The sequence below is a fragment of the Macaca fascicularis genome, chromosome 11, assembly GCF_037993035.2.
Source record: "Macaca fascicularis isolate 582-1 chromosome 11, T2T-MFA8v1.1".
Lineage (NCBI taxonomy): Eukaryota > Metazoa > Chordata > Mammalia > Primates > Cercopithecidae > Macaca > Macaca fascicularis.
Window position 1 is genome coordinate 57,464,905 of NC_088385.1, and position 26,407 is coordinate 57,491,311.

The following is a 26,407-nucleotide window of genomic DNA, read 5'->3' on the forward strand; positions in this document are numbered from 1 at the left end:
ACCCATCTTTACCCTTTTTCTTAGAGAAAAGGTATCTCTAAAGTCCTACAGTGCTTTAAACCTTTGATACATCCTGATAAACACGGAAAATGATAATATTTGTTCAATACAGTGGGGTAAAAAGACTGCCTGTTTGAGGTGACTGGCTCAAGACTTTCAGTTCCCTGAAGCTCGGCTAAACTGCCCCAAGGGACTGAGTATTAACATTTCCACACCCATAAAGCATCAGCGCAGATACCATATTCCCAGCACAGGTTGAGAAGCCCTGGCCCTAACCACTGACAACACTAACCCTTATCAAACTTGTAATTAAATCATTAATTATGGAATTCTTCTCAGATGTTTCTCCATGCTGGGAGAAACTATAAACTTCATCCCTATGCCTATAAATGTTGGACCCATGTCCCACTAAAGTGGTGCCTTGTATGTAGGAAGTTCTTAGTGTTTGTTGGTGGAATCAGTATCTTTCTAATAGCTTTCTTTGTAACTTACATATTTGTCCATCTTTAAGAAAAAGAAAAGAAAAACTCACCTGCTTTGACTCTAGCCTTCTGTAATACTACCCCATATCTCATTCCCTTTTTAACAAAACATTGAAAGAAGGAAATCTATTGCTGTCATTTCACCTCTTACTCATTCTTCAGTGTCCTAAATAATCTGTTTTCTTCCTTCACTGTTCCTTTAAAAGTGTTCTTAACTGGGCCACTGATGATCTACCTGCCAAATCCCGTAGTTATTTTTTGATCCTTATTTTATATTTGTGACAGTGTACACTCATCTTCTCTCTGCCTCCATTTTCCTCATTCCCTCGTGGTCTCCCCACTGTGTGTCAGCACAGTCTCCATTTCCTCTGCCTGTTCTTTAAATGTTAGTTTACCCCAGGATTCCTTTTCTGGCTGCCTTCTTCTCTCATGCTGCATTCCTTCTGGGTGATATCATTCACACCCAAGGCTTCAGCTACCACCTCCTACGCTTGATGGTTCTAAAATCTATATATCCATTCTAGAGTTTCTCTCTCCTGTTGCCTGCTGGATATCTTCCCTTGTTTTTGACTTGCCATATGTAACAGTGCCAGACAAATGGCATTCATCCAACATTGAGCTGAAGCAGCCTTAGAGCCCATGAGATCCTTATTCCTACAGATGAAGAGACTGAGGACCAGACACATATAGTGGCTTGCTCAGTGTCAGATAAATAGTTTGTAACAAAATGGGGAGGAAAACCTAAGTCTTTGGACACTGGGGCTTGAACACATATTTATAAACTTATGCCAAACACAGAATGGTGATGTTTACTGCCTCATTGGAAAAACCCTCTTCCACTCTGGCCTAGGCAACCTGCTTTTGCGATCCCCATGCTGTGGCAGTGGCAGTACTCTCCTTACTTGTGTTTTTCCCTGTACATCTTTGGTTTCCAGAGCAGTATGAATTGGCTACCAACAAAATTCTTCATCTCTTTAAAAGTTTTCACTTTTTTTGTGCCTGCCAAAGGACATACTTAGATTTTGATCACTGTTAATTTTATCTAGACTATTGATAAAGATTGCCTGGCACATGCACCATTTAATTCAGATTCAGTGATTGGTATAGATGCTATTACTTATTGCCTGGTTTTAAAAAAATTGCTCCAATTGATACAAGAATAAAAGCAGAATAGTTGGAAAATAACTAGCTGTTAACGCTAGAAATGGTTTTCTAATCTTTAGAGAAAAATTACCAAGATAAAGGGGGAAAGAAGAAGCCATAATGAAATTACTTTTCTTCCCCTTGCCATTTTTTTTTTTTTCTGAAAGTTTGGCAACATTTGTAATTAGATGCACGTAGCACTGTTTTGTGCATAATGGCATGGTTTATTTACATACATTTACATATATGCATTTTAACTGATTTCTGCTCATTTCTGGTTTAGATATTTGTATACTCCTGTTTGAGACATCAGTTTTCCTTCTTTTAGGCCCTTAGCATCCAAAGGCACTAACTTTGTTGGCTCTTAGTGCTGAGTCTAGTACCATGATCTGAGTCTAGCACCGTGAAGCAACTTCAGTGATACTTGATGCATTCTGTCTTATTTTTTTAAGAGAGAATTTAACAACCCATAATTTTCTAGATAATCCTTTTAAAGGTAGTTATTCTTAGGACTTAAGGGTGGGGTTGGGGCTGGGGAGTTGTCAACTAAAACAAGTTGAGTATGTGCTGTGTGCCAGGGACTTTTGCATTCATTCTCTCATTGAAGACTCATCATAAACACTCAAGGTAGAAGTTATTCCAGTTTTACCTATTAGGAAGCTAAGGCACAAAGTTGTTAAGTAACTTGTCAAGAAGTAAGTAAATGGCAGACTCAGCATTCAAACCCAGATCTGTTTCATGCTAGAACCTGTGCTTTTTCTATGGACTGAACCATCCCCTGGATTCCACCTGTCCCTTTGAAACCTTCAGGTCATTATGTATAGCAAACGTCTTATTTGCAGGCATGGTTTTTCTAAGTGGACAAATAAACATACCTTTTGCATTAGATGGATTAATTTAACCAGCACCTGATGATGAGACTTACAGATCAGTTTCTCAGTGTTTTAAGTGTTTTACTTTGTTGCTTTTTGTTTGAACTTGCTTAGTGCCTTAGGTGAAATACCATTTGTAAGAAGTCACATATGTTTGACCTAGAAAACAGGGCTGTGCAGCCAAAGCAATTCTATAGTATATGTTTGCGGAGAAAGCAGTCTGTGCTTATTCTCTAGTTCTTGACATGGAAAATGTCTAGTCATTGTCCTAAATGAGGTGAGAGGATATCTAATGAGAATGGAAATTTGAATGTCTTGAAGTTAATTTCCTTGAAAAATTGTGTGTAAGATTAGCAAGGTTGAGTTAAAACTATAGCTTTTACAGACTGCCCGTTGAAGACTTTGAGAACCACTGATTTTATTCCAAAAAAAAAATTAGATAAAAATTTTCATCTTCTTTCAACAGATTGAAGTAGTTTAACAGAGCTTTATTTCTGGCTAAACTATGAAAATGTTGTATCTTTTTACTGTTTTCATCATAAGATTAATTCTACCTCTGTGTAGAAGGAAACTCCAGAGAGGTTTTAAAATAATTCAAGGTTGCAAATTCTTTGGAATCCCGTTGGACACTTTCAATAAGATACAGCAAGAAAAATAGGGGAAGACAGAGGCCAGGAGCTGGTTTAAGGGTTAAGGTCCTTGTTTTGTATGACTGTGAGCTTCATTTCGTATGTTTGTGAGCCTTTCTAGATCACCTCTGGAAAGAGGATATTTGAAGATGGGCGGCTGCTATGTATGTTGCATTGGATGGAATTATCATTGTGAGGAGAACATGATAAAATATAATAATGAAATTTTTATCTTCTAGCCAGCATGTCCTGGATAGTATTCACATCCTCTGCCTTTTTCAGCTTTGCTTTAAGATTGCCCTCATTCACATTCTCGGCTATATTTTTATCTCTTTCTCTTTATTCGTCTACTTGTACCCCTCATGTATGAGTAGTGATAACCCTAATCTTATTCCCCATCTCCAGCCATAGCCAACACGAACCACCTTCCTGGTCTGAAATTTACATGTAAAGGATAGAATAGGATGATTAGATTCAGGTATAGATTTGAAGATGTTGACTCTTTATAAGTTTTATTTTAGTGTCTCATTTATTTCTCTCCTAATTACTCCTTAACAAAACAGAACGGCCACATTCTATGTAAATGAATATTTAGTAATGATGTGTAATGATTTTTTTTGCTATTTTAAAAACACCAATTGGACACAGTTTCCGTAGTTGGCTGTCTGGTTTAAAAGATGAAAGGGGTCGGGTGCAGTCGCTCATGCCTATATTCTTAGCACTTTGGGAGGCCAAGGCAGGTGGATCACTTGAGGTCAGGAGTTGGAGACCAGCCTGGCCAACATGATGAAACCCTGTCTTTACTAAAAAGATAAAAATTAGCTGGGAGTAGTGACACTTGCCTGTAGTCCCAGCTACTTGGGAAGCTGAGGCAGGAGAACTCTTGAACCCCGGAGGTGGAGGTTTCAGTGATCCAAGATTGCACCACTGCACTCCAGCCTGGGCAACAGAGAGAGATTGCGTTTCAAAAAAAAAAAAAAAAAAAAAGATGAAAGAGATTAAAAGAGACAGTTCAGCCAGGGTCCTGTTGAGGAGCAGAAGAATTGTTAATACATTTTGGAATGTCATCTGTATTTTGAAGTGATTCATGATAATTGCTTATGTTGTTTATTTATGGACAACAGGTTTTATTTTTTAAAATTGCATCTGATTTAGGGGCCACCTACAAATAGCAACGGACAAAGAACAGTAAGAAAAAGGCAGAGATTCTAGTCTAGCTTAGGCAGGACATGTATATTTTCACATCTCAGTTTCTTGTTCTCATGAAGGTAATGCCTTTTCCATTTATTGAAGAAGGTTTTCAGCCAAATCAAATGAATTGATATCAGAATGTTTTGAAAAGTTAAAGAATAAAAAATAAAAAAATTTAAAAGAATGTTTCGAAAAGTTAGATTGGTGGTGGTGTTATATAGTGCCATTTTTTGAAGAGTGAAGTAAATTGATGGGCCCATGAGGCGACTATCAACCCTCAATGTCAAGTGTCTGAGGATTTTGTGGTGAGGCACAAATGGCCAAGTCCTGCCTCAGCTTAGGCTGCAGGAGCAGCAGTAGGTCCATCTCTGTTCATCAGTGATTGAAATTACAGCTTCTATATCTGTTGTTCCAAGCATGCCACTCTTTTCCAAACTCTGGGTTTGATAAACTGTGCCTTCACCCTCAGTGTCTATCTCTCCTGATGGTCATCCTTTCAAGACCTAACCCAAGAGCAACTTTTGTGATGTCTTCTCAATCTTTCTGAAGTAGAATTTGGAGCGTCTCTCTAAAAATGAATATATGGTAGTGTTTAAGAGCAGGGGCTCTGGAGCCAATTCTGCCTGGATTCAGATCCTTATCACAGCACTTACTAGGTGTGACTGTAGGCAAATTGCTTAAACTTCTGTGCCTCACTGTCCTCACCTATAAAATGAGAAAAATGATGATAATATCACCTGATAGGGCTGTTGTGAGGCTCTTGGAACAGAGACTGATACATAGGAGGCCCTTGATAGGTGTTATTTTACTTATATGTTCTTTTTTTTTTTTTTTTTTTTGAGGCGGAGTTTCACTCTTGTTGCCCAGGCTGGAGTGCAATGGCACGATCTCGGCTCACCACAACCTCCGCCTCCCAGGTTCAAGCAATTCTCCTGCCTCAGCCTCCCTAGTAGCTGGGATTATAGGCATGTGCCACTGCGCCCAGCTAATTTTGTATTTTTAGTAGAGACGGAGTTTCTCCATGTTGGTCAGGCTGGTCTCGAACTCCCGACCTCAGGTGATCCACCGCCTCGGCCTCCCAAAGTGCTGGGATTACAGGCGTGAGCCACTGCGCCCGGCCTACTTATATGTTCTTTTCGAGTATTATAATTTTCGTTACCATTCTCTCCTTGCTGCCATGGGACTTTGCACATAATCTTGAGTGTAGCACTTGCACTTTTATGGCAATATTTGTTTAGACTGGGAACTCCTTGAAGGCGAAGATACTATTTTATTTGTCTTTGCTTAGTGACCTGCATAGCATCCATTCAGTGCTCAAAAATGCTTTTCTTTCCTTCCCAAAGTCCCCCCCACCCTCCATCATCACCCCTGATTGCATAGCTGTGACTTTGAAGCAGGGTTGCATGGCACATGCTCTTTTATTTCCACTGGGGCAGGAAGTTTATGGCTGCAGCTGTAACCCTTGCTGTCTGTCCATTAAGATTGTTCCCAACAGAAAAAGTTATACATATGACTTGATGACCCTCCAGAATTTTTCAGATGTTGTGTTATTTAGCCCCTAATTGCTCAAGGTACTGCACAAGGTCATAAACGAAAGTTACTTAGCATTGCCCCATTTCTCTGGGAGATAGGAATCCTGAACAACTACCAAACATGGTTCTGCCTATGCAGAGCCAGTCAGCAGCAGAGTAAAACTAGCAAACGACTAAGTGACTGTATCATTAGGAATTTATATCACCTTTCTGATAAGAGAATGAAAAGCCAGACCCAAACCAAATGTCTGCTCTGTAAAGCATTTCTTTCCCTACTCTGGCCAAGATTGCAGTGCTACCTTCTGGGTTCCAGAAGGTGCTGCATTTGTGTGCATGTCTCCCATGGCGCTTAATTATGGAGTGTTAGTCATGTTTGTTTGCCTCTGCCTCTTCTCTGTGACATAATTGTCTACCCCTACCCCCACTTGGCCAGTAGGGTAGGCTTTTAGTCAATGTTTGTTGATGTTATTTTCTGTAGTCCAGACCCTATATTTTAAATCACAGTGAAAACTTTGCAAGGGAGAGACTCTTCCCCATTTAACAAATGTAGAAACTGAGGCTCTGCTGAGTACATTAGCTCACACCTGTAATCCCAACACTTTGGGAGGCCAAGGCAGGAGGATTGCTTGAGCCCAGGAGTTTGAGACCAGCCTGGGAAATAGTGAGACCCTTGTCTCTATAAAAAAAAACTTTTTAAAAATTAGCTGGTTGTGATAGCACGCCCATCTGGTCCCAGCCACTCAGGAGGCTGAGGCAGGAGGGTCACTTGAGCCCACAAGTGAGCCATGATCGTGCCACTGCACTCCAGCCTGGGTGACAGAGTGAGAGCCTGTCTTAGAAAAAGAAAAAACAGATTTATCAAGAAATAAAACTTGTCAAGAGTCCTTTTGCCTCAAATGTGGTTCTGTCTAGCTCAGACCCTTGAGCTTCACCACAGCACGCTGTCACCCAACTCCCTGGTGTAAATACACACCTAACTGCTCACTACTTATGCGACTGTTCTCCTTACCACCTTGTGGCTTTTAGGAGGCTTGGGTGGCTGGCAGGCTCACGAACACCTTCTCACAGCCCTCTCTCAATCAACTTGAAGATGATTTGTGGGCCACTTGTGCCAAGCTATTTTCATGGTGAGGAGAGAAGTTGGAAACATATGTCCTTTATACTCAGTCTCACACATGTGTCTTTCTGTATGTCTGCTGCTGGCTGTTGAAGACTGTGGTAATTCTGATGCAGCTGGACAGTCTCACAGTGTGTGGGTCCCAGACTTGCCACGACCAGTCTCTTGTTGGTTTAGGTCAGTGTCTTCATACAAGGCTCTGTGCCTGCCTCCACTCCTGCCAAGCGCTGCAGGCACCTCGACAAAAGACGTTACTCTAGTGGGAGGAGAAGGCTAATCCTCCCTGTATTTGTTTATTTCTCAAAAAAACTTGAACAACAGGTTTACCTTAGACATACGCCATTTTAATGCAAATTTTATATAGGCATCATTATGATTCTCCTTCTTGTTCTATATGCCAGATGGCAAAAAGTCTGTTCTGAGTAGGAAAGCCTGTGGTGTGACTCAGTGTCTGAACTCCAGAGGTTCCATGCTCTCCCTTGAGGCTGGATAGCCCAGCCAACATTCTTCCCCCTCCTCCCAATCAGTTCCCTCCTCACATTCAGTCTGCAGAACCATCCAGCATACCCCGGACAGGATTCCTCACTGCAGCAATTTCCAAACTTGCCTGGCTTTAGGACTCATTGGAAGATGCTTGTTAGAAGTAGAGATTTCTGGATCTTAATTCAGACTTAGTGCATCAGAGTCTCCATGGGAGGGGTCTGGGAATTTGTGTTTTTGCAAGTTCCTTGGGAGAATCTTAAAAATTGGACAAGGTTGGAAGACATCGCTGTAGTGCAGCAAAATCTGTGTACGTACAGGTGGTGAGGATGATTTAAGAGCACGGACTATAGGTGGCAACCACAGAAATGTGAAATAACAGATTCTCACTGAATTCTTTCTGTCTGGTCTTGCCCTCTAGCTAAGGGATGTATCTATATTCTGGCTTGGAGTTCTCTAGCTTTTAGTGCCTTGTGATTTATATACTGTTCCTCTCTTCAGGCAGTCCAAGCATTGCTTTTTTGTTCACCTTTAAGGTCTAGCTGTCAAGTTTTAGTAAACTTCTGGTCCACTAAATTCCATTCCCTGAGCCTTTCAGCTCTTGCTAAAGATCTCTTTTTCTCCCATTTCTAGTTTTCCACCCAAGTACACATGTCTCTTTGATTTATTGTTCTCTCACTGCCTCCATTTTATTAATTCATTCAGTCACTCGTTCAACAAGCGTCTATTGTGCCAGGCTGTGGGCGGGCTACAGCGATGAACAAGACACAATCCCTGCCCTCAAGTGCACAGTCTAGCAGGGAGACATGGGGTGTAAACACATAATTAAAATACCAGTGGTGTGCTAAGTGCTATCACAGACATGTATGCAGATTTGTAGGCGCACTAGGAGGAAGTAGTGGAAGGCACCACAGAGGGGTGACTTTTGAGCAGGGTCTTGTAGTCAGAAAAGGGGGAGGGCATTTTAAAGTTACTGTTGGCCTAGCGTCGTAGTCCTCACATTCTCACTGCAGCTCAGCTTCTTCCAGGTCTCCTTAACTTCTTTGCTCGTTTGTGGATCTGATGGAGCTAATTGGCTGAACTAGACTCTCTTGATTGACCTCTTTCAAAACCTGAGGTGGTTAGTAGTTGATTAACGTCCAGGATGCCAAATCTAACAGATTGTCCCACGATCATTTACTGACAGTGCCTGACTGAGACTTAAGCACTGAAGAAAGCTTTTTAAAGGCCTTTCACTTTGTCACTTTGCCAGATGTGTTCTGAGCCATCAGAAGTGGCCTTTGTGCCAGGGTAGGGGGTGGAGGTAGGGGATCTTGTGAGTGGGGAATGGAACAGGAGAATGCTCTAGTATTTCTTTTACAATAAAAGACATGGTTTCCTGTTTCTAATGACGGTTTCCTTAGTAGGCTTCTCTACCCCTGTTAGCTGTATGTACTGTTTGAAATTCCCCAAAGTCTTGAGTTGGCTAATTTGAAAAGGTTTAATTAATTTTTTTTTAACAAAAATTCACAGTTTCTGTATTTCACTAGGGAAACAGATGAAGGACCATTGCGATTAAATTTGTATAGTGTAGTAAGTAGTCATGATTGAAGTTTTAAAATATTTATTGTTTCTTGAAATAATGTTCATTGTAGAAAAATTAGAAATAAGAGCAAAAAGGAAAGAAGGAAAAGAAACTATAAAACCACTTCATAATCTTGCAAGCCATAACTAACCACTGTTAATATTTTGGTGTGTAAACATGCACATTTTTCTAGTGCATACATAGAAAAAAAATTTTACATGTGTGCAAACACATTATTCTTTTTTTTTTTTTTTTTTTGGAGACAGAGTTTCACTCTTGTTGCCTAGGCTGGCGTATAATGGCGTGATCTCGGCTCATCGCAGTAACCTCTGCTTCCTGAGTTCAAGCTATTCTCCTGCCTCAGCCTCCCAAGTAGCTGAGACTACAGGCACGTGCCACCACGTGTCCCAGCTAATTTTTGTATTTTTAGCAGAGACGGGGTTTCACCATGTTGGCCAGGCTGGTCTTGAACTCCTGACCTCAGGTGATCTGCCTGCCTCGGCCTCCCAAAGTGCTGGGATTACAGGCGTGAGCCACCGCACCCAGCTATTTTTCTTTTCTTTTTTTCCCCCCATCTGATGACCTATCAAAAATATTATTCTTAAAATTGAATGTACTGCGTAAACCATCTTGTTAGCAAATATACACCTATGGACCATTCATTCTTAGAAAAATGTGTACTTTTGAGTTTATATAAATCAGGTTTATTTTTTAAAAAATTGAACTCTACTAAAGTATATAAAACAGGCCAGGTGTGGCTCATACCTGTAATTCTAGCACTTTGGGAGGCCAAGGCAAGAGGATTGCTTGAACCCAGGAGTTCAAGACCAGCCCGGACAACAAAGCGAGATTCTGTCTTGAGAAAAAATTTAAAAACTAGCCAGGCATGGTGGCACATGGCTATAGTCCCAGCCACTTGGGAGGCTGAGGTGAAGGTCCCTTGAGTCCAGGAATTTGAGGTTTGCCGTGAGCTATGATCACAACACTACACTCCCTCCGGCCTGGGTGATAGAGGGAGACCCTGCCTCCAAAATATATGTATCTACACACACACACACACACACACACACACACACACACCCCGTGAAAATCACCCAAGGATAAACAATTTAGTATATAGCCTTCCAGATTATTTTCTGTATATATGCAAACACAGCTCTTACTTTTTTTAAACAAAATTTTAATTTTTTACAGAATCATATTATGTTATACCTAGTGTTCTGCAGCTTGCCTTTTACACATAATGTATTACATCTCCCGTGGCAATATATTTGGATTACTTGCACATTATTACATAGATTAGGGTTTTTCATTCTCAGCACTATTGGCATTTGGGCTGGATAAATCTTTGTTGTAGGACATTGCAGGATGTTAGCAGCATCCCTTGCCTCTATCCCCTAGATGCCAGTAGCACCTATTCTACCATGGTGACAAAAATGTTTCCCAACATTGTCACATGTCTCTTGGGGGACAAAACTCTCCTAGTTGAAAGCCACTGATATAGATGGTCTATAATATAAGCATGTAGATTGCTGCCAGTTTGTTTTTTTACTGTAAACAATAGAGCACAGGATACTTACTGATTTTTGTGCACGTGTGTGAATATTATCATTGAATAAATTCTTAGGAGTACAGCTGCTGAATCAATTTTGATAGAAACTTGCAAATTAAGAGGATTGTATCATTTTATTTTTCAACTGTATCCCAATGATTCCAAATCTCTCTTTCCTGAGTTCTAGATCCATAAAACCAACTGTTGATTAGCTGTCTCTTCTTGTGCGTCCCACAGGCCTGTCCTAAGCTTAACTCTTTTCTTTGACCTCACCAAACACACCAAACACACACCTCAAACAAGAAACCAGCTCCACCCTACTTTCTTTCTTTTTTCCTGAGACAGTCTTGCTCTGTCACCCAGGCTGGAGTGCAGTGGCGCGATCGCGGCTCACTGCAACCTCCACCTCCTGGGTTCAAGCAATTCTTCTGCCTCAGTCTCCTGAGTAGCTGGGATTACAGACATGCACCACCACACCCAGCTAATTTTTTGTATTTTTAGTAGAGACAGGATTTCACTGTGTTGGCCAGGTTGGTCTTGAACTCCTGACCTTGTCTGATCCACCCGCCTCGACCTACTGAAGTGCTGGGATTACAGGCATGAGCCACTGCACCCAGCTCCTACTTTCAACCAGTCAGCAAATCCTGTGGTATTCCTCTTAATTCATTCACTTCGTTCATCCCTTCTACCACTATCTTTAATTCAAGTTACTACTTACTCTTACCCAGATCTCTGTGGTAGCACTGGAGCAACATCTACTCCTTCTGGTTTTTAGTTTTGGTTCCTGACAACGCATTCTCCTAGCAAGGGTGAACTTGCTGCAGTGCAGTGTTCTGCTCTAGCCCTTTTCAGTGATCCCTGCTTCCTCTCCACCATCCACTGCAGCATTGGAGGCTGAGGCCAACAGCACCTGACATTTCTCACCCTTGATTGCAAATTTGTATCCATCAAACATGCTTTTTTCCCCTCATAAGTGAATATTAAAATTTTGAATGTTTAAAGTACTTTTTATGCCACAATTTGACTTTTTTTCCTGTTTTATATATTAGGTTCTATGTAAGGCTTCACGGTAAATAAAGTTATCTCTTATTTTAAAACGTTCTTTTTCAGAAAGCAGTGCTCTGTCATGTCACCTCCCCACATATCTTTCATCCCTCAGCTTTAAATCACTCTTTCTCCCTTAACTTCCTCTTGTTTCTCTGCATTTCCTGTTCCTTTTAACCCTGCTCTCTACTCATCCATCTATTCCCGTTTCCTTAGTATCAAGTCCATTTCTTGCCACTTCAACTACAGATTTTCTCCTGTATTTATCAGTTTATCCTTATTGCATTTGTTGGTATATGCACTAATTTGTGTGTGCATCATACATACTTTTAAATTTAACCTTGTGGAAAAGAGAGCCACATGAATAAATAAGACAAAGCATTAAACTAAGGGGAGAGGGTGTGAGAATTCTAGTCCCAGGTTCCAGCACAGGTGTTAGGGTACAGAAAGCCCTTTTAATTATATCATCCAGAGCCTGAACTTTGTCTTCTCTTACTTTTATGTGGTTCTGTATAGCAATGTAAGTGAATACCTCAGAAACCAGTTGTACTCATTTGATAAAGTGAAACTCCAGAGAGAAATCATTGTCAGCCTTGCTGCATTCCATTTTGGGATATCTTAAATACCAAGGAAGCTGGGGATGCCTGGGAACTTGGGGATCTCTGTCATGGTATACAGCATATTGCTATGCAAGATTGGTTTTGGGACAAGCTCTATAGTATTCTACAGGAAGTCAGCTCCAAGCCTTTGGGAAATCATACATAGCAAAATCCTTGGCAAAGAACCATACATCTCCCCACCCCAACCCCCTGCCTCTATATGGGGTAGTTCTATAACTCTGTAATTAATTTTATTTTTACGGTGGAAAACCACAGAGTAAGAATAATGCATAACCTATTTCTGTTTCTTGCTATTTTAGGGGACATCACCCAGAAGGGCTATGAAAAGAAAAGGTCCAAACTCCTATCTCCTTACAGCCCGCAGACACAAGGTAGGCAATAAAATATGGTTTCAACTTTTTCAGTATTTTTACACCAAAAAGATGCTGTCTTACAAGACCTCTATCATTTTTTTGTTCCTGTTTTTCCCTCCCTCCCTCACCAGGGGAGAGGAAAAAAACGGAAGGAAAGAAAGGAGGAAATGAATCTTAATTGAGCATCTGCTGTGTGCTAGGCACTTTTAAAAATACCTAAGGTCATCAAATAATTTACACAGAACTTGGGTGGTAGTGTGTGAAAGACTATGCATAACTGAGATGATTCCGTGGCAGAAAATTCCAAGCCATGGAAACACCACATCGTATTTATGATGGTGCACAAACTGTGATGAAGAAGAGCAAGAGGGAGGAAGGAAGGACAGATCTAGTATCGAATGGCAATACTTGAGGATTAGGGGGCACAACCCTAAATGAACTTATAGGCTAATTCAAAGCCAGACCCACTGCTTCTATAGAGAGACTAGCACATTGTTTATATATCAGAAAGTCCTGAGTTAATTTCATGCTTAATTCCAAAGGGGTTGCTATAACCTTTGCCTCTAAGCAAGGCTGTCTCTAAACAATCGTCATATTTTTTTGGCCGGGTGCTGTGGCTCAACGCCTGTAATCCCAGCACTTTGGGAGGCTGAGGCGGGCGGATCATGAAGTCAGGAGATCGAGACCACGGTGAAACCTTGTCTCTACTAAAAATACAAAAAATTAGCCTGGCGCGGTGGCAGGTACAAGTCCAGCTACTTGGGAGGCTCAGGCAGGAGAATGGAGTGAACCCGGGAGGCAGAGCTTGCAGTAAGCTATAGATCGCGCCACTGCACTCCAACCTGGGCGACAGAGCGAGACTCTGTCTCAAAAAAAAAAAAAAAAAAGTCATATATTTAAAGTTACTCAGATTGCGGGATTTCCTTTGATAGCCTATTTCTCCTTTAATCACTTTTACTATAGAGTGTTTTGTGTTTATTTCTGATTTTCTCCCCGCTTCAACCAGAGTGTGTTTCTGCAAGCCTGTTCTTTGTGGAACGAATGGCTTTTTTTTTTTTTTTTTTTTTTTTTGCTGAATTATAAATACCATGAGGACTTTGTATCTCCCGCAGTTCTCATAGTAAGCTTTGCACAGGGTTTATGGTCTGTAAATATTGTTGAATTAACAGTGGAATAAATAAATAAACAAATAATGGTGGTATACCCATATATTTCACTGACGTGCTTGTTTTATTTCCTGTATTGTTCTTGGAAATACCTTCATAGAGAAACTAGTAGGTCAATACACTAACAGCTAATTTAAGATATCTCAATGAATAGGTGTATGTAGAAATGAATTGAGAGAGAAGAGATGGAAGTTGGGCCAGCGACAGCGAATGAAAAGCCAGCTTTTGCTGAGCAAGGCGTGACCTAGGGGTTGGGGAGGTTAGCCTGAGTTGCTGCTTATTGTAGATCTGGCCCATGCCTCTGAAGGCCCAGAGATTTACTTGAGTCACTTGGTGTAAAAGCAATAGCTCAGCAAGAGGTATAACTGTAAAAAGGACCACAATTTGTTATCCATAGTCAGGCTACGCAGAAACCAAATCATGTTCAAAAATCAATTTATGAATTTACTATGAGAAATTTTTATTTTAGACAGAGTCTTGCTCTGTCACCCAGGCTGAAGTGCAGTGGTGCGATCATGGTTCACTAGAGCCTCAATCTTTCGGGTTCCAGTGATCCTCCTGCCTCAGCCTCCTGAGTAGCTGGAACTACAGGTGTGTGTAGAGTTGGGGTCTCACTTTATTGCCCAGGCCGGTGTTGAACTCCTGAGCTCAAGCAGTGTACTGCCACCTCAGCCTTCCAGAGTATTGGGGTTATAGATGTGAGCCATCACACGTGGCCTATTATGAGAAATCTGTATGGTCAGCACATACTTGCCCCATGAGCAAGCCTATAAGGGGAACCAAATCATTTGCTTAGTGAGCATGGATTTGATGAATCAGTTGTTTAATTGCAGTAGGCCAAGGGAGTGTGGCATATCCCTCCCCCAGTAGGGATGGCCTTGCAGGTGACCTCACAGGGGAAATAGAAGGCATATGATGACAACTCCTTCAACTTCCTGATGCCACACTCCCACATCTGTGCCCTTCCATGATTACTTCCTTCCTTCTGGTTAAAAAGATTATCTGTCCCTCCGGGCCAAGGACAGTCCTTCTACCTATGCTTTGGATCCCAACCCCTCCTCCTTTTCCACAAACCTTATACTATCCAATGGCACCAAAGATAGGGCAGTGAGAGCAGTCTACCTGGGTGCAGTCAGTAAGGCACAGTGTCTGTAGAGAACTTAAAAAGCAGTGATGGGCTGGGCGTGGAGGCTCACGCCTGTAATTCCAGCACTTCAGTAGGCCAAGGTGGGTGGATCACCTGAGGTCGAGTTCAAGACCAGCCTGGCCAACATGGTGAAACCCCATCTCTACTAAAAATATAAGAATTAGCCGGGTGTGGTGCCGCACACCTGTAATCTCAGCTACTCGGGACGCTGAGGCAGGAGAATCGCTTGAACACAGGAGGCAGAGGTTGCAGTGAAGCAAGATCGTGTCACTGCGCTCCAGCCTGGGCCACAGAGCAAGACTCCATCTCAATAAATAAATAAATAAATAGCAATGATGAAAACGACAATTGATCTGCTCTTTACTAAAAAGTATCACTGTGTGCAGCAATTCTAAACACTGTAATAAAGACCTCTCCTGCTGAGGCAGACAGCTGCATTGTCCCCTTAGTATGCCATTGCTGTCAGGTCCTCATCTCTCTCGTACAGTCACTCTCTCTCAGCCATATTCATCCCTCAGCAGTTCATCATGCTTGTTACTGTCTATTTAAAAAAAAAAATCCTCCATGTACTTGTCAGCCACTTCCATTTTCACCCTCTTTGTTGCCCCTTTCTAATCAAACTGCTCAGAACTGTCTATATTTACACTATTTTCTCAAATGCTCACTTCTCAGCCCGTTTTAGTTCCTTCTGGAGCTACTGCCATCTAATCTCAGTAGTATTCAGCACCCTGTCTCTCAAAACTCTTATTTCGAATCTCTTTTTTTCTTTCATTCTTGTTTTTGTTTTGAGACAAGGTCTGGCTGTGTTGCCCAGGCTGGAGTGCAGTGGTGTGATCTGGGTTGATTGCAACCTCTGCCTCCCAGGCTCAAGCGATCCTCCCACCTCACCCTCCCAAGTAGCTGGGACTACAGGTGTGAGCTCCCACACCCAGCTAATTTTTGTATTTTTTTGTAGAGACAGGGTTTTGCCATGTTGTCCAGGCTGGTATTGAACTACTGAGCTTAAGCAATCCATCCGTCTTCGCCTCCCACAATGCTGAGATCACAGGCATAAGCCACCATGCCCTGCCCACTCTTCTTATTTTCTTACCCTTCACTTCCTGCTGCTCCTAGTCTTTCTTACAGGCTCATTTTTGTCTGTTCAGTGTTAGATTTCTCAAGTTGAGGACCAAGACCTCTTGCCTTCTCACTCTGTATCAGTGGTTTCTCAAATTGTAGCAAGCCCTCAGAATCACTGGAGGGCTTGTTAATACACAGACTGCAGGGCCCCATTTTCAGGGTTTCTGATTCATCTGGTCCAGGGTGAGGCCTGAGAATTAGCATTTTTGTTAATTTCCCAGGTAATGTTGAGCTTGGTGGTCCAGGGACCACACTTTGAGAACCAGTGCTGTATCTCTCTAAATTATTTCAGCCACCCCTGTGACTTTAATTATCATTCGAATTCAGATAACTCCTAAGTATGTATCTTCAACCCAGATCTCTTCCGAGCCCCTGATCCATAGATCCAACTGTATACTTAACATCTCCACTTATATACCTTAAAGGCATCACCATTTCAACATATCCAAAATTTAGATTTATGACTTCTCCACCCTACATCTACCACCACTACTAACCCCTCCCTGCACACATTCCCCAGAAAACCAACTACAACCTGCTCCTGTGCTTCTAGTTTTCCCTTCTGAGTGAATACAACTCACATTCATAAGCCCAGCAAGTTACAGGCTTAAAAGTCATCCTTAATGTCCCTATCTTCCTTCCCTTCTTTGGTTACCAAGTCCTATCAGTTTTCTGTTTCTTCTTGAGCCAGTTTTGGTAAACTCAATTTTTTTTTTTTTTTGAGACGGAGTCTCGCTCTGTCACCCAGGCTGGAGTGCAGTGGCGCGGTCTCGGCTCACTGCAACCTCTGCCTCCTGGGTTCAAGTGATTCTCCTGCCTCAGCCTCCCAAGTAGCTGAGATTACAGGTGACTGCCACCACACGGCTAATTTTTGTATTTTTAGTAGAGACAGGGTTTCACCATGTTGGCCAGGATGGTCTCAATCTCCTGACCTCATGATCCACCCGCCTCGGCCTCCCAGAGTGCTGGGATTGCAGGCATGAGCCACCGTGCCTGGCCCTAGTTCAAGTGATTCTTGTGCCTCACCTTCCCCAGTAGCTGGGATTACAGGTGTTGCCACCACGCTCAGCTAATTTTTGTATTTTTAGTAGAGACGGGGTTTCACCATGTTGCCCAGGTTGGTCTCGAACTCCTGACCTCAGGTGATTTGCCCGCCTCAGCCTCCCAAATTGCTGGAATTACAAGCATGAGCCACTATGCCTGGCTCAATTTGCTTCTTCTTAAAGCACATTTTTTAGTAGCCAAATACTTTAGTGAGGGTCTCTCAGTGGCAAATTCTTTCATTTTGTGTTTTTCACTTTATTTGACCATTTTGTTCATTAACAATGTCCTTCCCAAAAAGGGGTGGGTTGTAGGGTTGGGTAATTTATGTTATATAGATTCCATGTCAAAATAAGAGATGACCCTTTGGCATATTTACCCAATATATCTTTGTAAATGTTGAAGGAAGTCATTTAATTTGACTTTTTTCCCCCCTAAATAGGGAGAAGGTCTCACTGTGTTGCCCGGGCTGGTCTTGAACTCCTGAGCTCAAGTGATCCTCCCGCCTCCACCTTCCAAAAGTGCTAGGATTATAGGTGTGAGCTACCACATCTCCCTAGTTTGACTTTTTAAATGGCATTGGAATGCAAATTTAAACTTTATTAAAGTTTAGTAGAGTCCGGCTGGGTGCAGTGGCTCACGCCTGTAATCCTGGCACTTTGGGAGGCCGAGGCAGCCAGATCACCTGAGGTCAGGAGTTCGAGACCAGCCTGACCAACATGGAGAAACCCCATCTCTACTAAAAATACAAAATTAGCCAGGCATGGTGGCGCATGCCTGTAATCGAGCTACTTGGGAGGCTGAAGCATGAGAATCGTTTGAATCTGGGAGGCGGAGATTGCAGTGAGCCGAGATTGTGCCACTGCATGCCAGCCAGGGTGACAGAGCGAGACTCTGTCTCAAAAAAAAAAAAAGTAACATTCTCACGACTATCTTTTTATTTATTTATTATTATTATTTTTGAGATAGAGTCTTGCTTTGTTGCCCAGGCTGGAGTGCAGTGGCGTGATCTCGGCTCACTGCAACCTCCACCTCCCAGGATCACGTGATTCTCCTGCTTCAGCCTCCTGAGTAGCCAGGATTACAGGCGTGTGCTACCACACCCAGCCAATTTTTGTATTTTCAGTAGAGACAAGGTTTCACCATGTTGGCCAGGCTGGTCTCGAACTCCAGACCTCAAGTAATCTGCCTCCCTTGGCCTCCCAAAGTGCTGAGATTACAGGCGTGAGCCACTGCACCTGGCCTAATCACTAGTGTCTTTTTAAATAAAAAGTTAATACTGCAACATTTTATTACTGGGATTATTATGTGCACATGCTCCTTACCTAAAAATTTAGTGAGTGATTTTTTTTTCTTAAAAAAAAAAAAAAAAAAAAGTAAGACCAGGCGCAGTGGCTCACACCTGTAATCACAGCACTTTGGGAGGCCGAGGCGGGCGGATCAAGAGGTCAAGAGCTCGAGACCATCCTGGCCAACATGGTGAAACCCCGTCTCTACTAAAAATACAAAAAGTAGCCAGGCATGGTAGCAGGCACCTGTAGTCCCGGCTGCTCAGGAGGCTGAGGCAGGAGAATGGCATGAACTCAGGAGGCAGAGCTGGCAGTAAGCCGAGATCGCACCACTGCACTCCAGCCTGGGTGACAGAGTGAGACTCCATCTAGAAAAAAAAAAAAAAAGAGGAATTAGAGACGGGGTCTTGCTATGTTGCCCAGGCTGGTCTCAAACTCCTGGGCTCAAGCGATCCTCCTGCCTCAGCCTCCTCAAGTTCTGGGATTACAGGTGTGAGCCACCTCTCCCTGCCTTGTGAATGATTTTTTTGTGTGTGGAATTGATTTGTAGTTATCTTGGGTTGCATATTTATGTATATTTTATATTTCTTTTCTCAAATGTTACATAAATCTTTAAAACAGGACTTCAGAAAAAATTAACTGTAACAGGAAATATGGAAGATAACGCAAGTTTTAAGAAAATATTTAAATAGTAATGGAGCGCTCGCTTTGGCAGTACATATACAAAAACTAGAACAATATAGAGAAGATTAGTATAGCCCCTGTGCAATGATGACATGCAAATTCATGAAGCGTTTCATCTTTTTAGAACATTAGGCCCAAGTAATATGTCATTGTGTAAGGAAAAATAACATGCAAAAAATACAGTAAACCGAAAAAGGAAGTGGTAGAAATTTAGTATGGACAAGTTTGGTTAATATTAAGCATGGATGGCTGGGCTCAGTGGCTCATGCCTGTAATCTCAGCACTTTGGTAGGCTGAGGCAGGATGATCACTTGAGACCAGCCTGGGCAACATAGTGAGATCTCATCTCTACAAAAAAATCAAAAAAATTTGCCAGGTGTGGTGGTGCACACCTGGGATCTCAGCTACTCAGGAGGCTGAGGCGGGAGGTTTGCTTGAGCCTGGGAGGTTGAGGTTGCAGTCAGCCATGATTGTGCCACTGCATGCCAGCCTGGGTTGACAGAGCAAGACCCTGTCTCCAAAAATAAGAAAAGCTAACTTAATTCAGTAGCATCATAGGGATTAGGTTCTAAAGTCACTGTATGGCAAACATCTGCTTCAAAATTACCCTAAAAATCACGTAAACCTCCCAGCATTGGAACTGACAGTTGTTTCTTTAGTTAAACAAGAGCCACGCCTTATCTGGTATTTAAGGGCCATACTGTCTTTTAACAATAGATTAAAATTTATAAGATTAAAGATGAAAAATTCAGGGCCTCAAAACGCTCCCACTTTGAAAGAAATGGAAGAAATGAAGATACGGCAGATTCACACCTCCCATCTCCTGCTCATTCTGAGCTGTCTGCTCTTTGAAAGGAATGGCCCACAGAACATCTTTCAGTAGTTGGAAGCTCCTGTGGCCAAGTATAAAGCTTCCCACACGCCTCAATTAGCAGACTTCCAGGGAGAAGCGGCCAGGAAATTAACTCTCTCTTTTGGCATGGCCCAAAGAATTGAAGTTTCAAACCACACGCATTCTAACTTCTCTGTAAATTAGTCACTCTTGGCCACTCTTCGAGTTGCAGGAAAATGGAAGATTTTGTGGAGAAAGGTAATTTCCCTGTGCTGATCCTGTGGTCTAATCTTTAAGACACTTTGGATACAAGTAACTGATAATTCCAGCCAACTTTAATAGAAAAAGAGTTCATTCCAAAGTTACAGGGGTTACTGACAAAATCTAAGGACAGTACATATTTACTGAGTTGAGTGCCTGCTGTGTTCCAAATACTGTTTCAACACCAAGGAGACAGCATGGGACAAGACACTGCCCAGAACCTACCTGGTTTGCTCCGTCACTCTACTTAGGGGTTTGTTCAATTAGGGAAGTCATGTAGAGGCCCTCCTTGACCAGCCCTATAAATAGTCCCCACTTCCATTATCTGAGTTGCATTTTAAAAGAGCTGTCTTTGGCCATCCCACAGATTATGGTCTTTTTGTGTGTCTTATTCGCCTGCTGGAGGAACATTATTTTTTATTGTTTTTATTCTTCCTGTCCCCAGTTTCTATCGTTAGTGCCTGATATATAGTGTCCTATAAATGTTTGCAGAACTAAAAAGAGCATTTAGATTTTCTGGCATTTTCTTGAGTAAACATCTATGAAGATAAAAGTGTTAGGTAATACAAGAAGCAGGGCACTGTACAGATTGTAGAGTGGTCTCTTCTTGTAGATTGATCATGGCAACTTGTCTCCACCCTCAATAGGCCTTTTAATTTAGACCTACTAAAACCTCAAGAGGCTGTGCAGAGTATATCAATTCTCAAATGATATTCTAGCATTTCTTTAATTTTTAAATGAAGTTGGTGCATCTATTTTAAATAGTACTACAAGATTTATAACAACAGAAATGAGCAGAAAGAAAAGGAGAGGCAGGGTACTGCTCATTCTGTTTTGTCTTAATGTATTTGAGATTATTTGTGACCTTTGTGTATTTGATTTTCTTCCTTCATCCTGTAACTTGCTTCTGTCTTTCACTTCATTTTTGAAATAAATCATGTTGATCTCCTGCTTCAGAATAAGATCTTACCTTTCATGTTTTCTTTGTTGGCCTATATGTTTCTGTATTGTTTTTCCCCCCAGACTCCTGCCTACTTATTTTTTAGGCATAAATCATAAGTTTATGAAGACAGTTATTAATATTTGTTGATGTTCTTTAGCTTGTCTTGATAAGAAGTTCTCGTGACCCAAAGGTTTTTCCCAACATGGATTCCTTTTGTGATTGCTGCTTGTTGTGCTGAGTGGCAGTCCCCGGTGTTGCAGTTCCTATAAGTACACTGCACTTGGCAGCTGCTCCATGCCCCTTTCATTACAGTTCTTCTAGGTTCAGTCCTGCCCTTGAAGTTGTTCAAGGGTGCAGGTGTGACCAAGTTAAAATGAAACAAAGGAAAACCCTTGTGTTTTATTCTCTCTATCAAGCCTCTAATAATGCCTCCTGGAATAGTCTGTAACCCTATTTTCCTTAATGTCGTGTAAGTATATGAAGATAGTGAGAGGCACACATTTTTGCATACAACTTATATGAATTGGAGATACACAAATAAGCAGGATTTTTAGGTAAACTTTAAATGGCTATCTCAACATTTTTGTGTTTCTTTTTCCCAGCCAACTACTATTATTGGTGGAGGTGAGGAGACAGATAGGATCTTAATTATTTATTTTAATTAAAATACTAAATGCTTGCAATATGAAAGACCAAGGACCGGTTACTACAGGAGATACAAGATGATTAAGACCAGCCTCTGACCTCAAGTTATTTACACTGTAGCAGGAGAGATGACAGTGACACAAATGAGGACCACAAAAGAGAGTAGAATAAGTACTGTAAGAGAGCTCTAAACAAAGTACTGTGGAAATTCAAAGGGACGTGAACTTAAAGCCAGTTATTGAAATCAGGAACAGCATTTTGGAATGACACAGAACATTTCCAATTGTAAATACTCAGTAAGCAATGTGCCTCTGTGTGTGTATGTATGCGTAGGGTTTGAGGAGTGGAATCTATTTTGTTTTATCTATCTTATTTTGATTTAAAAGTTCCTTCCCAAATGAGGCTCATAGCATAATGGAAAGAACATAATATCTTTTTTCCAGTCCCTGTTCTGCTTTCATTTGTTTGGTTTGGATGGTATTAGAATCCCTATGAATTGGAGCACACATGGCAATTATATCTGCCCCCATATATCTCATCAGAAGGAAGTCCAGTATTTTCCTCTTGGGGCTTCTTTTTCCTCCCAAATTGTCTGAGAACCCTCAGGGATTATGTAGGCAGTGCAAAAGGAGAGGTGGTAGATCCAACTTTCACACCCAAAGGGGAAAGATCCCCACAGTCTGCTGTTTGCTTTCTATCATCTCACAGGGTGCTGCTGAAAACTGGTCCTCACTGTGTGACCAGCCAGTAATGCTGAGCCTGTTCTCTGCATCAGCTACTCTGATGATCTCTACTTGGACTGGTAGAGCAGAGCTCCTAGTGTTGGCTCTCTTAGCCTCATGCACTACCATTTTCCTGATGTCAGGTGGCCAAGGAAGCTCTGGGTCAGGATCTGTTCAGACACCTACCGCTTAACAGACCCAGAACTCCCAACCCACATTCCTTACAGAGTCTACACCTGGAAAACAGGCAGGTGGCCCCTTTTTCAGATTCCAGACACCAGCACTCTCATTCCTCTCTTGCCTTCTCTAGGCGGAGAGGTTAATCACCTACCCTTCAAACGAAGACTTTCCTCAATTACTCACAGCTGCTCTAGCCTCTCAATCTAGGTGCATTTACCATCCTTCTTGGATGGTGTGGGAGTGAGGGCCCTATAATGATTCAAGGTGATTATTGACTCACTCTCACTATGGAAAAATCTGTGACGGGCATCCTGCTTCGTTAATAGTATCTGTCACATGGTGCTGTTGTGAAGACATAATGAGATGGTAATAAGCAAGAGCCATGGAAGTATTATTGATATTCTGTCATTCCTTGTAAATCTCTTCAAAGGCTGCCCACTCGGCTTAGGGCAAGTGACTTGATGCCACTTTTCCAGTCCAGTCTCATTTTGTAACACTCTACCCTTTTGCTGTATCTTTAGCCCCACTGGTCTTAGACTTTAAGGCTTTTCTCCTTCACTGGGCTTCTACAAACACCATGCTTTTGAATGAAGTGGCTTTTCCTTCTCTCTGCCTAGTTAAGTTTTGCATCACTGTCTCCTTTTAACAGACATTCATCTTCACTGAAATTCTAATACAAGTTAAATCCCCATTATGTGGGTTAAGAGACCCTTGTTCTTTTCCTTCTTAGCATGTATCACAAGGTCAAAGGTATACACATGGTGACCACTTACTTGTTTAATGTGTTTCTTCTCTGGATACTAGCACCAAGGCATGTGTCCAGGCATGTCTGCTCTGTTCAACTCCCGGAAGTTGAACTATTAGGTTCCTTGTTCTCAGAGCCCATCCTGTTTCACTGTGTTACTCTTGCAGGTGAGAATATCTGTTAAATCATAAGCAGAGGTTTTTGTTTTTTTTTTTTTTTTGAGAGGGAGTCTGGCTCTGTCACCCAGGCTGGAGTGCAGTGGCCGGATCTCAGCTCACTGCAAGCTCCACCTCCCGGGTTTACGCCATTCTCCTGCCTCAGCCTCCCGAGTAGCTGGGACTACAGGCGCCTGCCACCTCGCCCGGCTAGTTTTTTTTTGTATTTTTTAGTAGAGACGGGGTTTCACCGTGTTAGCCAGGATGGTCTCTATCTCCTGACCTCGTGATCCGCCCGTCTCGGCCTCCCAAAGTGCTGGGATTACAGGCTTGAGCCACCGCGCCCGGCCATAAGCAGAGTTAAAAGATAACATGTAGAGGCTGGTGGCTTCCTTCCATCTTCCTGAGTGGAAATGTTGTGTAGTTTTGTGCTACTAAATACCATTTTTTTCAGATTATCATCCTTACCATATTCAAACAATAGAAACATACTAGACTCTGATGTATTTTTCTGCCAAGGAACAATAAATTATATACATGTTGGTCATCGAGAAGGAAGGCTTTGTGTTTTTGAACCTAAAATGTGTACTTTTTATTGTTACTAAACCTTTTAACATCATCACTATTTAAACATAATGGTGACCCCTAGTGGATGTTCTGCATAACAGACTGAAAGATCAGAAACCCCCCACCTGAAGCTCTTGCTTTGTAATAATCAGCAAGTTGTCTTTTTCTTTGGATCTCTATTTTATTTTATGCTAGAATTTAGATGTCATGAAGAAGACTTAATTTGTGAGTCTGGCAGCTTCCATTCCAGCACATATTTGTATTTGTCTTTGGTTTTATGCATAATTCATTCTATAAGCAGAACAATGAAATTGTAAAGAAATAGAGAGTACCTCAATCCAAATACGTTAGGGATTTTTTTTTTGTCCCACCTGACCCTTATAATTGTATATAAATAGTTTTTACATACAGTTATAATTATATTGTGTACATAATATTTTGTGTTCTTTTATCACTTGGCATTACTTTATTTGGAATGAAGTATCTGCATAGTCTACATATTTTTCATTTTTAATGGCATATAGTATCTCATTATGTTGATACATGTAGTTAAGTTTCATCTTTGCTTTTAGCTTTTCCTTACCATGGCAGTTAAACTGTGTATATCTTATTCAAAACACAGTAATCTGTATTTCAGCACTCCAGGTAATTTCTGAGATCTAGTTGGAGTGTGAAACCGTGGTTCAGGGAATGATTTACCTTGAGGCAGCATCTTGCCTGCCCAGCTGATATTACATATGCTGTTAAATAATGCCCTGCTGTCTTCCCATGCCCCCACACTCCTTCCCTCCTCTTTTTGATGAGGCCTGAGATACAGGTTGAGTAGCCCTTATCTGAAATGCTTGGGACTAGAAGTGTTTCAGATTTCAGATTTTTAAAAAAATTTTTGGAATATTTACCTTACGTACCAGTTGAACATCTGAAATCCAAAAATTGGAAATTAGAAATGTTTCAAGGAACGTTTCCTGTGAGCATTAGACAGGAGCTCAAAAAGTTTTGGATTTGGATGTTTGGGGTGTTCAACCTGTATGTTGTTTTCTGCTTCCATTCATGATAAATCATTGCCCTTGCAAGGAGCCAAGATGGGAATAAATCTCCACTTTTGTTTTTGTTTTTTTTTTTTTTTGAGACAGAGTCTTGCTCTGTCACCCAGGCTAGAGTGCAGTGGCACAATCTCAGCTCACTGCAACCTCTGCCTCTGGGTTCAAGTGATTCTCCTGCCTCAGCCTCCCCAAGTAGCTGAGACTACAGGTGCATGCCACCACGCCCGCTAATTTTTGTATTTTTAGTAGAGACAGGGTTTTGCCATATTGGCCAGGCTGATCTTGAACTCCTGACTTCAGGTGATCTGCCCACTTCGGCCTTCTGGCTGAATTGCTGGGATTACAAGTGTGAGCCACCGCGCCTGACCTAGTCAACACAATTTTTAAAATCTAACCAGGACGTACATTTCTCCCTCTTACTCCCAAATATGCATGGATTTGTCAGTTGCTTTCAGGGAAAGGAAAAGGAAGTCATTGATTTTTAGAAAGTTGGAAAAGCTGGCCAGGAGTGGTGGCTCACGCCTGTAATCCCAACACTTTGGTAGGCTGAGCGAGGCGGGCAAATTACTGGAGGTTGGGAGTTCAAGACCAGCCTGGCCAACATGGTGAGACCCCTGTCTCTACTAAAAATACAAAAAGAAATTAGTTGGGCATGGTGGTGGGCACCTGTAATCCCAGCTACTCAGGAGGCTGAGGCAGGAGAATCGCTTGAGCCCAGGAGGTGAAGGTTACAGTAAGCAGAGGTTGTGCCACTGCACTCTAGCCTGGGCATCAGAGCAAGGCTTTGTCTCAAAAGATAAATAAATAAATAAAAATAGGAAGTTGGAAAAGCCTACTCAGTGTCATAATTTAGGAAGCTGACAAGTAAATATTGTTTTAACTGATTTTGGGTAGGGATCTGTTGTACATGGTTATGACCTTATAATTAAGAAAATCTAATATAATTTAAATTTTATTCTTTATAGTTAGCTATTTTCTTGATGTCCTGTGGTGAACATCAATTTTACATTCAGAAAAAGAGCTTTTCTAAATTACAGAAAACTTGTAAAACCTGTGGAAAAATATGTAAATTATCCAAACTCTCATCACCCAGGATAATTTCTGTTAATATTTTACTGCATTTGCTTTCAGCATTTTCTTTTTTTCTTGAGGCAGGGTCTTGCTCTGTTCCCCACGCTGGAGGGCAATGGTGTGATCACGGCTCACTGCAACCTCAACCTCCAGGACTCGAGTGATCCTCCTGTCTTAGCCTCCAGGAAGCTGGGACCACAGATGTGCACTACCATGCC

General features: G+C 41.8%; 1 protein-coding gene and 1 non-coding gene across 20 annotated transcripts in view; both read left to right on the forward strand.

Annotated features, from left to right (window-relative positions):
• The window catches only part of DIP2B (disco interacting protein 2 homolog B), a 257,070-nt gene that overhangs the window by 113,511 nt on the left and 117,152 nt on the right, over nucleotides 1-26,407 (forward strand). For all 19 annotated transcript variants that reach the window (XM_065525172.2, XM_045365223.3, XM_065525177.2 and 16 more), the window contains exon 2: nucleotides 12,526-12,597. In XM_065525172.2, coding sequence (XP_065381244.1) covers nucleotides 12,526-12,597 — 72 coding nt within the window. The remainder of the gene's footprint in view (nucleotides 1-12,525; nucleotides 12,598-26,407) is intronic.
• LOC123567717 (U6 spliceosomal RNA) lies at nucleotides 19,041-19,147 on the forward strand. Its single transcript, XR_006690824.1, has one exon. It is a non-coding gene; the product is annotated as a U6 spliceosomal RNA (small nuclear RNA).